General features: G+C 41.9%; 1 protein-coding gene across 1 annotated transcript in view; it reads left to right on the top strand.

The window, feature by feature from the left end:
• Positions 1-16,123, top strand: part of zmp:0000000760 (collagen alpha-1(IX) chain) — a 47,471-nt gene that overhangs the window by 16,557 nt on the left and 14,791 nt on the right. The window contains exons 13-19 of the mRNA XM_060924924.1: positions 1,700-1,753; positions 1,870-1,914; positions 1,996-2,049; positions 2,158-2,211; positions 2,299-2,352; positions 2,495-2,566; positions 2,664-2,699. Coding sequence (XP_060780907.1) covers positions 1,700-1,753; positions 1,870-1,914; positions 1,996-2,049; positions 2,158-2,211; positions 2,299-2,352; positions 2,495-2,566; positions 2,664-2,699 — 369 coding nt within the window. The remainder of the gene's footprint in view (positions 1-1,699; positions 1,754-1,869; positions 1,915-1,995; positions 2,050-2,157; positions 2,212-2,298; positions 2,353-2,494; positions 2,567-2,663; positions 2,700-16,123) is intronic.

The raw sequence follows: 16,123 nt of genomic DNA, 5'->3' as shown, positions 1-16,123 counted from the left end.
AAGAGCAAGAACCGAGATCAGGGGCATTACTTTGTTTTTAAAAGTAATCGGGACAAGAATCACGACGGGACATAAAAAGTTACTCAGTGTCAAACCATGTCCAAATGTTCCCCGGAAGCATGGCTACAGCATCTCACAGAAAACATTTGCTTATTTTATTTAAATCCATATCAGCTTCAACACAGCAATCGTGGAATCATGGATGCTTTGGAAGTCTTTTAAAATTTTGTTTCTATGGGGGCGTCATAGCTCAGCTGGCTAAGGCGCTGTGCCGTGACTCTGGGGACCTGGGTTCGATTCCGACCCGAGGTCATTTCCTGATCCCTCCCTGTCTCTCTCTCCCACTCATTTCCTGTCTCTACACTGTCCTATCCAATAAAGGTGAAAAAAATCTTTAAAAAAAAAAAATTTTGTTTCTATAGTTTACATCACCAACATACTTCGAACTGTTAGAAATAAACAGAACTTAGGCTAAAGACTATTATCCTTATGCAAATTGTTATACTTCTAAAAAATTAATTTATGATGTGTATTACAGATAAAATGTTTTAATTCTGTGAAAGAGTTTGGGTTAGTCTCTACTGCAATCTACGAAATAAAAGATTTTTAACAACTACGTACATTTTCAAAAAGTGGGCAGCACGGTGGTGTAGTGGTTAGCACTGTCGCCTCACAGCAAGAAAGTTCTGGGTTTGAGCCCAGTGGCCGACAGGGGTCTTTCTGTGTGGAGTTTGCATGTTCTCCCTGTGTCTGCGTGGGTTTCCTCTGGGTGCTCTGGTTTCCCCTACAGTCCAAATACATGCAGGTTAGGCTAATTGGTGGCTCTAAATTGACCGTGAGTGTGAATGGTTGTTTTCTCTGTCTTAGCCCTATGATGACCTGGCGACTTGTCCAGGGTGTACCCCACCTCTCGCCCATAGTCAGCTGGGATAGGCTCCAGCTTGCCTGCGACCCTGCACAGGATAAGTGGTTACGGATAATGGATGGATTTTTGCTATGCTCTTAAAGAGTTCTAAAGATTTTTTTGTTGACATTATTTTCAAAACCTCCTGTTGTAGTGTTTTGCATAGAACCTTCAAGGGTTGCCCCAGATGGACAAACTAAAAGAATAATACATGGTTCTAGGTTTAAAGTTAGGGTAGACAACACTGGAGAAACCAGCAAGAGTAAGCTAGATTTTGAAAGTATCCAACAACAACAAAAAAATTCCGCCCATCCATTCAGGCCTCCCTCCAAAGCACTCCTCCAAAACACATGAACGCGCACCGCCTGATTACTGCTGGAGGATGAGTCCACGAAAGACAATGTCGGAAGGAGGAATGTAGCTTGTTCTTGTCATATCCAACAACCTCATGTTTCATTGACATGCAAGAAAACAACTAACATTATCATAATGAATGTAAACAAGAAATATGGCTATTGTTAGTACTCACAGCTGTCAACTAACTCACTAGCTTGAGCAATATGTCTACCGAGCCTTGTGGAAGGTTCCAGTAACACGCAATGAGCACATGGGCAGAGTGCACACAAGTTGGCATTCATTCATATAAGTATTCATTGCTGCTGGGATGTAAAGATAATTTCAAGAAATATAACAAAAATGCTTCTAAAATAAATTGCCTTCCCTAGCTTTAAGCACTCTATGTTTGGTTGAATGACCCAGAGCTAATATGAATGTTGTTGGTTTGCCATATAATAGGGTGTTGTGGGAGATCCTGGTGAAAGAGGAGGACCTGGAGAAAAAGGAAAGCCTGTAAATATTCCACTGCTTACATTATTGTATTAAATTAAACAAATGTTTTATTTGTAAATGCTTTACAATTTATTAAACCACTTAGTATATGCTTGTCTCTTTTTCACCCTATCCAGGGTGCACAAGGGCCTAAAGGAAGAGTTGGAGGCATGGGAATAAAGGTAGCCATGCATGACATGAGTTATCTACAAATAAATGGAAATGTATATGAATAAATGAAAAGGTTATGCATTTTTTTTCAGGGCATTGTTGGAGATCCAGGTTTGCCTGGGAGAGATGGAGACCCTGGTATTGAGGTATTGTATGCTCTGTTACTGTTCCATTGTACTGTGATGTTACTGCTCCTTATACTTCTTCCATCTCACATTTTCTTTTGGTGCTAATCTCGACTTGTTTGCTCATAGGCTTATCAAGGACCACAGGGGCCTGAGGGTGATGCTGGAAGAGTTGGCAACATGGTAATGTCAGTTTTACTCCCAAACATCAGTCTTAATGAACAAATGTTATGTGTGGCTATATAACACAGTGGAATCTTTTTCAAACAGGGTGAGAAAGGTGCTCGGGGCCCTCCAGGGAACATGGGTCCTCAAGGACGTACTGTGAGTACTTACGATTACTTCTACAACCTGCAATCTGGTTACATATCACCTGAACATTTTTAGCACCTACTTGATGGCTCCATAACAGAGAACATAAACTTCGAGCCTTCTACTGCGTTCATAAAAATGAAACATTCTTCAGGGTCGGCAAGGATATAAAGGCTCAGCAGGAAAGCCAGGAAGACCAGGACTCGTTGGGCCTCCAGGAAGAATGGTAAATGTTTTGGAAAGATATCCCAAAGTCCTGTGAAATGTGTGCGCATTCTCTCTGAAAATATTTCCCATCTTAAAAGGTGGTGTTTTATTTCTAGGGACATATAGGATTACTTGGAAAACCAGGTCCAAAGGTAATGAACTCTCCTCACTCTGCCACCCTAATTATACTGTATGCTCACTGTGCTCCAAAATGACGACCAAGCTTGCAATGTGTGACAGTAAGGGGTGAGCTGGTATGTGCATTAACAATACTCATTTGGGACAACAGACTGTGTAATACAGTGGTGCTTGAAAGTTTGTGAACCCTTTAGAATTTTCTATATTTCTGCATAAATATGACCTAAAACATCATCAGATTTTCACACAAGTCCTAAAAGTAGACAAAGAGAACCCAGTTAAACAAATGAGACAAAAATATTATACTTGGTCATTTATTTATTGAGGAAAATGATCCAATATTACATATTTGTGAGTGGCAAAAGTATGTGAACCTTTGCTTTCAGTATCTGCTGTGACCCTCTTGTGCAGCAATAATCCTGGATCCTGTCCTCCTCGTGCCTAGTGGCACATAGGGCCTCCACACATTTCTTCCACTTTCCCCTGTCAGCCGCCTTCACCCGCACCTCTTCCCATGTCCTCCACCCCGCCTCGCTTCTCTCTTTCTCCACCGTCCTTCTCCATGTTGTTTTCGGCCTTCCTCATTTCCTCCTTCCGAATGGTGCCCAGGTCATCGGTATGTTACAATCACTCTCTCGATCTTTCCTCAACACATGTCCAATCATTTTCCATCTCCTTTTTATCTCTCTGCTCAATGGCTCCATTCCTGCTCTCTCAAGTATCTCCTCGTTGCTGATATGATCTTTCCAACTAATTTTAAGGATTCTTCTTAAACATTTATGCTGGAATACATCAATTGCTCTATCATCTCCTTTATTCATCTTCCAAGTCTCGCATCTGTATAACAAAACTGGTAACACTAGCGTCTTACACAGCCTAGTCTTTGTCCTCTTTGAGATGTTCTTTGAGCTCCATATCCTTTTAAGCCTAGTATATGTACCCCTTGCCTTTGATAGCCTGTTTCTTAGGTCTTTCATTTCACCGCCTTCTTTGCAGACCATCGCTCCCAGGTACGTAAATTTGTCCACATCCTCAATCTCCTGTCCATGGATTATGATCTTCTCTTGCTGTCTTGCATTTATCCTCAATATCTTGGTCTTCTGGGCAGCACGGTGGTGTAGTGTCGCCTCACAGCAAGAAGGTCCGGGTTCGAGCCCCGTGGCCAGCGAGGGCCTTTCTGTGCGGAGTTTGCATGTTCTCCCCGTGTCCGTGTGGGTTTCCTCCGGGTGCTCCGGTTTCCCCCACAGTCCAAAGACATGCAAGTTAGGTTAACTGGTGATTCTAAATTGACCATAGGTGTGAGTGTGAATGGTTGTCTGCGTCGGGACTTGTTGTTGTCTGATGACCTGGTGACTTGTCCAGGGTGTACCCCGCCTTTTGCCCATAGCCAGCTGGGATAGGCTCCAGCTTGCCTGCGACCCTGTAGAACAGGATAAAGTGGCTAGAGATAATGAGGTGAGATCTTGGTCTTCTCCCAATTTATCTTGAGCCCTACACGCCTGGCTTCGTCATCTAATTTTGCTGTCTTCTCCTGAATAGTAGAGGAAAATAAGACTATGTCGTCAGCAAAATCTAAGTCATCAAGCTTGGTTGTGAACATCTTATACCATTTTCACCTAGACCAACTATTATTAATATCCAGTCCATGACCATCAAGAACAAAAACCCTGACATATTACAACATTGTTTGACTCTGGTCTTGATGCCAAACCACTCGCCAGTTTCACCCTGCTCTTCAACAGCACACTGGAAATCTTCATAGAATAGCTTCACGATTCGTACAATTTTCTCTGGAATTCCATACTTCTGCATGATGACCCATAAGCTTTCACGATGAACGGAATCAAAGGCCTTCTCAAAGTCTATGAAATTTACATACAGGGTTGCTTGCCATTCATTAACCTGTTCTATGATATTCCTCAGTATAAAGACTTGCTCTGTTGTTCCCCTTCCTCTCCTGTAGCCTGCCTGTTCTTTCCTCAATCTCTTGTCAATTCCGTTCCATATTCTGTCAATCACAATCCTTCCTAGTATCTTTCCTACAATGGACAGCAATGTTATCACCCTCGAGTTCTTGCACTCTTTCAGGTTTCCCTTCTTTAGTAGTTTTATGATCACTCCTCTCTTCCAATCCTCTGGGATGGTTTCCGATCTCCACACTTTCCCAAGCAGTTCGTGTATCCTCTTGGCCGAAAACTCCGTATCAGTCTTCAGTAACTCAGCCATAATGTTATCGATTCCTGGCGCTTTCCCAATCTTTAGTTTCATGATTGTGTCTTTTACTTCTCCAGGAGTTGGCTCACTGACTGCTATTTCCTCTGTCAGTTCTCCTAAGTCAAATCCTGCTTCCTCCTCTCTTGCTATTGGGTTAGGTGGTTGTTCCCTATTTAACACTTCTTTAAAGTGTTCTGGCCAACGCTTCTGCACTTCCTCTCTTTTACTGAGTAGGTTCCCATTCTTATCCAGCACCACAGCACTGTACCTTAGTCTTTCATTGCACAGCTTCTTTGTCAACCCATATAAGGTTTTCATATGCTGGCTACGCACTGCCTCCTCTGCTTCACTTGCAATGTTCTCCAACCATTTCTTGTCTGATTTTAAACTTTGTTTCACCTCCCTGTCTTCCTCTCTGTTTCTTGTTCTCAGCTGCTCCTTTACCCTCTCTGACCGTGTACTTAAGATCTTCTCATTTATCTGCTGTCTCTGGTCTATCAACCTCCATGATTCTCCACTGATCCATGGCTTCTTCTTCTTCCAGGGTCTAATCAAGACCGCTTCTGCAACCTCTATGTACGCCTTCTTCATAACCCGAAAATCTTGCTCCACTTCACTCTCCTCGTTCGCTGGTTCTTCTTCTTCTTCAAGTACTTGGTATTTCTCAAAGTCATCTTAAATACATTCCTCACATCTTCGTCCTTCAATTTGGATGTGTCATACTTGACTCTGTTGTTACTCCTCTTTGTTGGTGCTCTCTTTAACCTGAGCTTTATCGTTGTACATACCAGATAGTGGTCACTTCCGATGTCTGCTGATCTGTAGACCCTTGTGTCTTCCACTGAATTTCTAAACCGCTTGCTGACCAAAACATGGTCTATCTGGTTCCTCATCCTGCCATCTGGTGAAATCCATGTTGCTTTGTGGATGGTCTTGTGCGGGAACAATGTTCCTGTTATCACCAGTTCATTGATGTCACACATCTCACATAATTGTTCTCCATTATCGTTCCATACTCCCAGTCCATGCTTGCCCATAACTCTTTCAAAATCCCAATTTTGATCTTCAACTTTTGCATTAATGTCTCCAGTGACGATTAACATATCATGCTGATTCCTATTATCCACTACATCCTGCAGTCTTGTGTAGAACTCACCCTTCACCTGCTCGTCTGCTTCTTCTGTGGGTGCATAAATATGTATGACTGTCAATTTTATGTGCCTGGAGTAGAATCTTGTCTAAATTATTCTCTCAATAACTGGAGTCCATTCCACGAGAGCTGCCGCTGCATTTTTTGAAATAAGTATCCCTACCCCCTCTCGATGAATGTTGTCATCCCTTCCAGAATAAACCATGGTCTCACCATCTTCCAGCTGTATCTTTCCCTGACCTGTCCAGTGAGTTTCACTGATGCCCATGATGTCGATATCCCTCTTGCTCATTTATTTTGCTGCTTGGGCAATATTTCCACTGCTGTACAGCATTCTTACATTCCAATTATCAATTCTCATAGCATGTTTTGGGTGGACCAATGGCCTTATCGGCCTGGGGGCATCCGGATGGCTTTGGCCCCCGCGCTTCATAAAATCTCTACCATGAGATGCGGCCATGGCATCCCCGTTATAAAGTGGATTTACTCTGTTTCTGGTTTCTGTAATAAGCTGTTTTTTACAGGAGAGGGTTATCGGCCCTCAGCCCAACCTCCAACCTGGAGGACCAGGGGATCACTCTTCGTCTGGCCCCTACCTTTCGACCTGTTTGGCATGAGTGATCCTACCAGGAGCTCAAAACTCCAGCTGACATAGCTCTAGAGGTAATTGGGACACACAAACCGCCTCACCACGATAAGGTGATGATCCCCGCGAGATGTTGGTTCCTCATGTGGTGGGTTTCCTCACATGAACTGCTCGCTTCAGGTCCTTCCACAACATTTTGATTGGACTAAGGTCAGGACTTTAACTTGGCCATTCCAAAACATTAACTTTATTCTTCTTTAACCATTCTTTGGTAGAACAACTTGTGTGCTTAGGATCATTGTCTTGCTGCATGACCCACCTTCTCTTGAGATTCAGTTCATGAACAGATGTCCTGACATTTTCCTTTAGAATTTGCTGGTATAATTCAGAATTCATGGTTCCATCAATGATGGCAAGCTGTCCTGGCCCAGATGCAGCAAAACAGACCCAAACCATGATACTACCACCACCATGTTTCACAGATGGGATAAGGTTCTTATGCTGGAATGCAGTGTTTTCCTTTATCCAAACAGAACACTTCTCATTTCAAATGATGAATGAACCCTTTATTGTCACTGTTACCAGTGAAATTGACCATCAACCTGTCCTTACAGAGGGGGAACAGGACAGGAAGACAGGGATAAAAGAAAAAGAAAAGAAAAAAAGGAAAGATGAGGAAAAAAGAACACCCCCCCACTATGCTCCTATCAGGAGTACAGTGTGGGAACATTTAAAAACCTCCGCAAAAGCACACAATAACACAAGTACACTTTGAAACATGGGACTTGAGGGGGGGAAAGGGGGGAAGGAGGGGGTAATCAGGGGTAGGTGGGAAGGGGTAAGGGGGTAGGAGGGGAGGGGAGGAGGTAGAGGTAACCCAGCGCAAGCAAGCAGCCGTCCGCTCCTGCAGCCATGCAAACGGTGCTGGTCACGCACCCACTTGTCACACTGGGGGTGAAAAACGGCGACCGCGGAAAATTGGGGAAGGAATGTGAGAGTGTCTCCCAGCAGTGACCTTCTGGGGGAAATATTACCCCCGCAACGGCCTTGATCGAGGCCAGCGCTGTTCAGGGAGCCAAATGTCGATAAGATAGAGATTGTTTAGTCTTTCAAACAGACGCAGTCTTTACACGTCCACACCACTTGTCCATATTTGTCCATTACGTCCATTCTGTTCAATTCAATTTAATTTGGTCTCCGAAATACGTATTCCTTGCAAAGCTGAAAGCTGCTCCGAGATAACAACCATTTTGTGGTAAAAGTTCTGAATGTCCACAGTCCAAGTGCCAACAGCTTTGCCCACCACTCCAATCATCGGGCAGCTTTGTGGGGCTTTGAACAGCTGTCACCGTTGTCTGATTTCCTCGATATACCAGGGCAATGCCTAATCCAATCAGCAAAAGTCCTGTAATCATGGTTCCGAATAGGTAGATATCTTCAATGTCCTCCACAGACGTTCTGGCAGGACAGGTGGGTTCCCCTGAACCCAGAAACTGTGTCAATTTCGTTGGGAGACCAGTTTATCAAATCCATGCTTTTTTAGTTTAGAAATTCAATGCGGAGAGAGTCTCTCCAAAAAAAAAAAGGTATAGGCAGACGAGATGAACAAAGAGCACAAGCAGGAAAAAAGGAGACCAAAAAGTTCTATTTTGGTCTCATCCATCCACAAAACATTTTTCCAATAGCCTTCTGGCTTGTCCATGTGATCTTTAGCAAACTGCAGACGAACAGCAATGTTCTTTTTGGACAACAGTGGCTTTCTCCTTGCAACTCTGCCATGCACACCATTGTTGTTCAGTGTTCTCCTGATGGTGGACTCATGAACATTAACATTAGCCAATGTGAGAGAGGCCTTCAGTTGCTTAGAAGTTACCCTGGGGTCCTTTGTGACCTCGCCGACTGTTACACGCCCTGCTCTTGGAGTGATCTTTGTTGGTCAACCACTCCTGGGGAGGGTAAATGTTCTTGAATTTCCTCCATTTGTACACAATCTGTCTGACTGTGGATTTGTGGAGTCCAAACTCTTTAGAGATGGTTTTATAACCTTTTCCAGCCTGATGAGCATCAACGACACTTTTTCTGAAGTCCTCAGAAATCTCCTTTGTTCGTATCATGATACACTTCCACAAATGTGTTGTGAAGATCAGACTTTGATAGATCCCTGTTCTTTAAATAAAACAGGGTGCCCACTCACACCTTATTGTCATCACATTGATTGAAAACACCTGACTCTAATTTCAACTTCAAATTAACTGCTAATCCTAGAGGTTCACATACTTTTGCCACTCACAGATATGTAATATTGGATCATTTTCGAAGAAGAAAGAAGAAACCTTTATTTGTCACATGCACACTCAAGCACAGTGAGATTCAGCCTTGGCATTTAACCCATCTGAAGCAGTGAACACACATACACACCCAGAGGAGTGGGCCATACTACAGCACCCAGGGAGCAGTTAGGTATCTTGCTCAAGGGCACTTAAGCCCAAGGCTGCCCCATGTTAACCTAACTGCATGTTTTTGAACTGTGGGGGAAACTGGAGCACCCGGAGGAAACCCACGCAGATACAGGGAGAACATGCAAACTCCACACAGAAAGGCCCCTGCTGGTCGCTGGGCTCGAACCCAGAGTCTTCTTGCTGTGAGATTACAGTGCTAACCCCTACACCACTGTGCCGCCCTTCTTCTTCTTCTGTCCCCCCCAGTTTTTTTTTAAGAAATATATTTTTTTAATTTCTCAATAAATAAATGACCAAGTATAATATTTTGTCTCATTTGTTTAACTGGGTTCTCTTTATCTACTTTTAGGACTTGTGTGGAAATCTGATGATGTTTTAGGTCCTATTTATGCAGAAATATATAAAATTCTAAAGGGTTCACAAACTTTCAAGCGCCACTGTATCCACAAACTTGAATTAAAATGAATAATACACTGGACTTTTAAGAAAATATGCTTATCTTCAGCATAACATACATTTCTTGCAATAATACATTCTGTCAAAAGGCTTTTGCGTTAGATCACATGACAATATGGCGTTTCAATGGTTAAAGTTACTTAGCTTCTCGTTCCATACTGCCATATAGGAAATTATTATACATACAGGACACTTTTTCGATGGAATAAAAACACGTGTTCCATTCTCTTCTAGCGGGTTTCATTCATTTGGTTTGATAGCATGCAATATTGTTAGCGTATCGCTTATCCTACCGGTACATGTATTACATCACTCTACCCAGTGGAAAATGAGCGTTGAATATGGTTTACGATATTGCATGGTTGTCAAGACAACATGACATCACACGCTGGAGCTGTAAAACTTCCACGCTAGTGAGTGACTATGACAGTTTGTAAATAAACATGGCCACCAAGTTCGCTTCGTTAAATATGGAAGATTTTGAGAGAATTTTGAAAGAGAAAGACATGTTGAACACCGAAAGGAGTGTGTATGTATTATAATAATAATAATAATAGGCGGCACGGTGGTGTAGTGGTTAGCGCTGTCGCCTCACAGCAAGAAGGTCCTGGGTTCGAGCCCCGGGGCCGGCGAGGGCCTTTCTGTGTGGAGTTTGCATGTTCTCCCCGTGTCCGCGTGGGTTTCCTCCGGGTGCTCCGGTTTCCCCCACAGTCCAAAGACATGCAGGTTAGGTTAACTGGTGACTCTAAATTGACCGTAGGTGTGAATGTGAGTGTGAATGGTTGTCTGTGTCTATGTGTCAGCCCTGTGATGACCTGGCGACTTGTCCAGGGTGTACCCCGCCTTTCGCCCGTAGTCAGCTGGGATAGGCTCCAGCTTGCCTGCGACCTTGTAGAAGGATAAAGCGGCTAGAGATAATGAGATGAGATAATAATAATAATATTGGCTGGCTTTTTTCTTTGGCATATCAGATATATTCCATTCAGCTAGCATGATATTGAACTTTGAGCGTTGAATATGGTTTACGATATTGCATGGGTGTCAAGACAACATGACGTCACATGTCGGAGCTGATGCGAATATCCAATGAGAAAGTTTGCTGCTGTGCATGCGCAGAAGCATTTCTTTGTTCGGCCACAGTAAACTGTGAATTGAAAATGCCATAAGATACGTATTACACGTAAAACTTCCGCACTAGCGAGCGAATTACACTGGATCAGAATCAGCAGTGGATATTGGTAAGTAACTCCCCTCTTCTTAACTTTTTGTAACATCTGTAATTGTTCCATCTAATGTGTATGTATAATAATAATAATAATAATAATAATAATAATAATAATGGCTGAATGGAATATTTCTGATATAGCACTCAATGCCAGCCAATATTATTTAAATATCTCACTCAGATCTGCGATGTATTTCAAATGAAAAATGCAAGTTTTTCAACAAGAGAAGATTAACTTTATATCTTCAAGCCAGCACGTGGTTTTCTTTTTATTATATAGACACATTTACAAACAAAAAGTTCTCAAATTTATCAAATTTATTCATTTCTTCATGAGTGACATATAGAGATTTATGTCATGGTTTTGGATCTCCATGTCCCGGAATATAGCTCGTATAAAAAACCCGAGTGGTATATTTCCTAGTAAAACACTCGTGTCCATATAATATAAAGGATTATAATGCAGTGGTTAAAATGGGACTTTAAAGTATCTCCATTTATGTAATCAAACTGCTACTGGTCTGTCAAATAAGATCTAAGCCAGGCAAGAACTTATCTGTCTAAACCGGCTGTTTATTTAAGCGTGGCCAATAAAATATTGTGGTCATTAATGTAACATGCTGCATTCAAATCCAACTGAGGCAAGCAGAAGGTCACTGACCGCTTTAGCCGGTGCTGATTCTGTATTCAGACCAGACTGAAGTACATCCTACTTGATATTACTATTTAGAAAGGAATGAAGCTATGTGGTAACAACTTTCTCCAAAAGTTCAGGAAACACAGCATATGCACATGAACATGGCTGTGGTTCTCTGACGGCGTGGAATCCCCACATGTTTAAACAGTGGTGTCATGTCTGCCCTGCACCATGCACCATATAGCCATGCACAGCCAGCTGGCAATGAGAGGAGCCACAAAAGAAACTATCCGTGACTAAAAAGACTGAGTCCTCTGTTCTCGCTCCAGTGTCTGTTCTCTCCTCCAGTGTAAACTTATGAAGTTTTCTATATTTAATTCAAAATTAATTCAGTGGAAATCCCCATGGATTTTGTTCATTGTCTTCTTCTACAGCCATGCTCAGAGCTGAGTTAATCTCCCAGTGAGAATTTAATCCCGAATTTGCAAAATCATTTTTCAGACCTGAGGCATAGACATAAGTGCTATTCAGAAGTTACACAAGAGTTGTGCACATGGGGTGGACTTGGCCTAAAATATAGACATGTCTCAGTTACGTGTGATTCTGGCCTTGGACATTTTTCTTGTGCGATATCTGCTTCAATGATGGTGAGGGTGAAACCATATTATTAAATAAAACATAATTTGTCATGGGGCGGCACGGTGGTGTAGTGGTTAGCGCTGTCGCCTCACAGCAAGAAGGTCCGGGTTCGAGCCCCGTGGCCGGTGAGGGCCTTTCTGTGTGGAGTTTGCATGTTCTCCCCGTGTCCGCGTGGGTTTCCTCCGGGTGCTCCGGTTTCCCCCACAGTCCAAAGACATGCAGGTTAGGTTAACTGGTGACTCTAAATTGACCGTAGGTGTGAATGTGAGTGTGAATGGTTGTCTGTGTCTATGTGTCAGCCCTGTGATGACCTGGCGACTTGTCCAGGGTGTACCCCGCCTTTCACCCGTAGTCAGCTGGGATAGGCTCCAGCTTGCCTGCGACCCTGTAGAACAGGATAAAGCGGCTAGAGATAATGAGATGAGATGAGATAATTTGTCATGATTAATGTGATATATAGAAGACTCATATTAGATATTTACAACCCCAGTTCCAAAAAAGTTGGGACGCTGTGTAAACTGCAAATAAAAACAATGTGATAATTTGCAAATCATGGAAACCCTATATTTCATTGAAAATAATACAAAGACAACATATCAAATGTTGAAACTGAGATTTTTTTTTGGAAAAATATATGCTTATTTTGAATTTGATGTCAGCAACAAGTTTCGGAAAAGTTGGGACAGGGGCATGTTTACTACTGTGTTGCATCAAACTAATTTTAAAAACATTCTGTAAACATTTGGGAACTGAGGAGACCAATTGCTGTACTCTTGAAAGAGAAATGTTGTCCCATTCTTGCCTGATATACAAATTCAGTTGCTCAACAGTTCGAGGTCTCCTTTGTTGTATTTTGCGCTTCATAATGCGGCAAATGTTTTAAATGGGAGTCAGGTCTGGACTGCAGGCAGGCCAGTTTAGCACCCGGACTCTCTTACTACGGAGCCATGCAGTTTTAATATGTGCAGAAAACGGTTTGTCATTGTCTTGCTGAAAGAAAGAAGGCCTTCCCTGAAAAAGATTTTGTCTGGATGGCAGCATATTGCTCTGAAACGTGTATATATCATTCACCATTAATGATGCCTTCCCAGATGTACAGGCTACCCATGTCATGTACACTAATGCACCCTCATACCATCACAGATGCTGGCTTTTGAATAGTGCACTGATTAACAAGCCGGATGGTCCCTCTCCTCTTTAGCCTGGAGGACGTGGTGTCCATGATTTCTAAAAAGAATTTCTACTTTTGATTCATCAGACCTTGGGACAATTTTCCACTTTGCCTCAGACCATTGTAAAAGAGGTTGGGCCCAGAGAAGGTGGTGGTGTTTCTGGATATTGTTTATATCTGGTTTTAACTTGCATTTGTGGATGCAGTAATGAACTGTTTTCACAGACGATGGTTTTCTGAAGTGTTCCTGAGCCCATACGGTGTTTTCCACTACAGACACGTGTCTGCTTTTAATGCAGTGTCGCCTGAGGGCCTGAAGATCACAGGCATCCAATGTCAGTTTTCAGCCTTGTCTCTTGCATACAGAGATTTCTCCAGATTCTCTGAATCTTTAAATGATATTATGGACCATGGATGATGTGATCCACAAATTCTTTGCAATTTTACATTGAGGAACGTTATTCTTAAATTGTTGCACTGTTTGCCCATGCAGTCTTTTATAGAGCTGTGAAACCCTCCCCATCTTTACTTCTGAGATACTCCAGCTCTCTGGGATGCTCTTTTTATACCCACTCCTGTTACTGACCTGTTGCCAATTAACCAAATTAGTTTTTTTTTAGCATTACACAACTTTTTCAGTCTTTTGTTGCTCTGTTCCAACTTTTCTGAAATGTGCTGCTGATGTCAAATTCAAAATGAGCATATATTTTTCAAAAAACGATACAATTTCTCAGTTTCAACATTTGACATGTTGTCTTTGTACTATTTTCAATGAAATAGAGGGTTTCCATGATTTGCAAATCTTCATATTCTGTTTTTATTTATGATTTACACAGTGTCCCAACTTTTTTGAAATTGGGGTTATATTTCTGTACGTGCCATTTTCTCATTCATAGATTATTCATAGATCCCCATCTTGTTTATTATTCATTTTTAAGTTCTTTATTGCTCTTGTGTTACATTACATGAAAAAATTGGCTCAAGCAGATGCTTCATCCATATCAAAACACGCACAATTTCCCTGCACAAATACTGACGTGTCTTACATTACCATGTCTTGTTGTGTTATCATGAATCATTGTAATCGTATCATTTAACTGGATCATTTTGATGAAGTTTGTAGGGGACATCAACAGTAAAGCTAATGAATCATGAAAGTAATTATATGCATGCCATGCTGTGAACATGGAAAGCAAAAGCAGCACATACAGTGGTGCTTGAAAGTTTGTGAACCCTTTAGAATTTTCTATATTTCTGCATAAATATGACCTAAAACATCATCAGATTTTCACACAAGTCCTAAAAGTAGATAAAGAGAACCCAGTTAAACAAATGAGAAAAAAAAATATTATACTTGGTCATTTATTTATTGAGGAAAATGATCCAATATTACATATCTGTGAGTGGCAAAAGTATGTGAACCTTTGCTTTCAGTATCTGGTGTGACCCCCTTGTGCAGCAATAACTGCAACTAAACGTTTCCGGTAACTGTTGATCAGTCCTGCACACCGGCTTGGAGGAATGTTAGCCCATTCCTCTGTACAGAACAGCTTCAACTCTGGGATGTTGGTGGGTTTCTTCACATGAAGTGCTTGCTTCAGGTCCTTCCACAACATTTCTATTGGATTAAGGTCAGGACTTTGACTTGGCCATTCCAAAACATTAACTTTATTCTTCTTTAACCATTCTTTGGTAGAACGACTTGTGTGCTTAGGGTTGTTGTCTTGCTGCATGACCCACCTTTTGAGATTCAGTTCATGAACAGATGTCCTGACATTTTCCTTTAGAATTCACTGGTATAATTCAGAATTCATTGTTCCATCAATGATGGCAAGCTGTCCTGGCCCAGATGCAGCAAAACAGGCCCAAGCCATGATACTACCACCACCATGTTTCACAGATGGGATGAGATTCTTATGCTGGAATGCAGTGTTTTCCTTTCTCCAACACTTCTCATTTAAACCAAAAAGTTCTATTTTGGTCTCATCCGTCCACAAAACATTTTTCCAATACCCTTCTGGCTTGTCCACATGATCTTTAGCAAACTGCAGATGAGCAGCAATGTTCTTTTTGGAGAGCAGTGGCTTTCTCCTTGGAACCCTGCTATGCACACCTTTGTTGTTCAGTGTTCTCCTGATGGTGGACTCATGAACATTAGCCAATGCGAGCGAGGCCTTCAGTTGCTTAGAAGTTACCCTGGGGTCCTTCGTGACCTCACCGACTATTACACGCCTTGCTCTTGGAGTGATCTTTGTTGGTCGATCACTCCTGGGGAGGGTAACAATGGTCTTGAATTTCCTCCATTTGTACACAATCTGTCTGACTGTGGATTGGTGATGATTTTGTAAACTTTTCCAGCCTGATGAGCATCAATAACGCTTTTTCTGAGGTCCTCAGAAATCTCCTTTGTTCGTGCCATGATACACTTCCACAAACATGTGTTGTGAAGATCAGACTTTGATAGATCCCTGTTCTTTAAATAAAACAGGGTGCCCACTCACACCTGATTGTCATCCCATTGATTGAAAACACCTGACTCTAATTTCACCTTCAAATTAACTGCTAATGCTAGAGGTTCACATACTTTTGCCACTCACAGATATGTAATATTGGATCATTTTCCTCAATAAATAAATGACCAAGTATAATATTTTTGTCTCATTTGTTTAACTGGGTTCTCTTTATCTACTTTTAGGACTTGTGTGAAAATCTGATGATGTTTTAAGTCATATTTATGCGGAAATATTGAAAATTCTAAAGAGTTCACAAACTTTCAAGCACCACTGTAAACACTCTAACCCAAGTCCTTGAAAGGATGACAGCAAAGCTCAAAAACTACTCGTGTACTGAATTCCATGTGTTGTTTTTTTTTAAATATACTATGAAAGGGTGAACTTTCCT

The sequence above is a fragment of the Neoarius graeffei genome, chromosome 7 (genome assembly GCF_027579695.1).
Source record: "Neoarius graeffei isolate fNeoGra1 chromosome 7, fNeoGra1.pri, whole genome shotgun sequence".
Taxonomy (NCBI): domain Eukaryota; kingdom Metazoa; phylum Chordata; class Actinopteri; order Siluriformes; family Ariidae; genus Neoarius; species Neoarius graeffei.
This window is presented reverse-complemented; position numbering and strand designations above follow the sequence as displayed.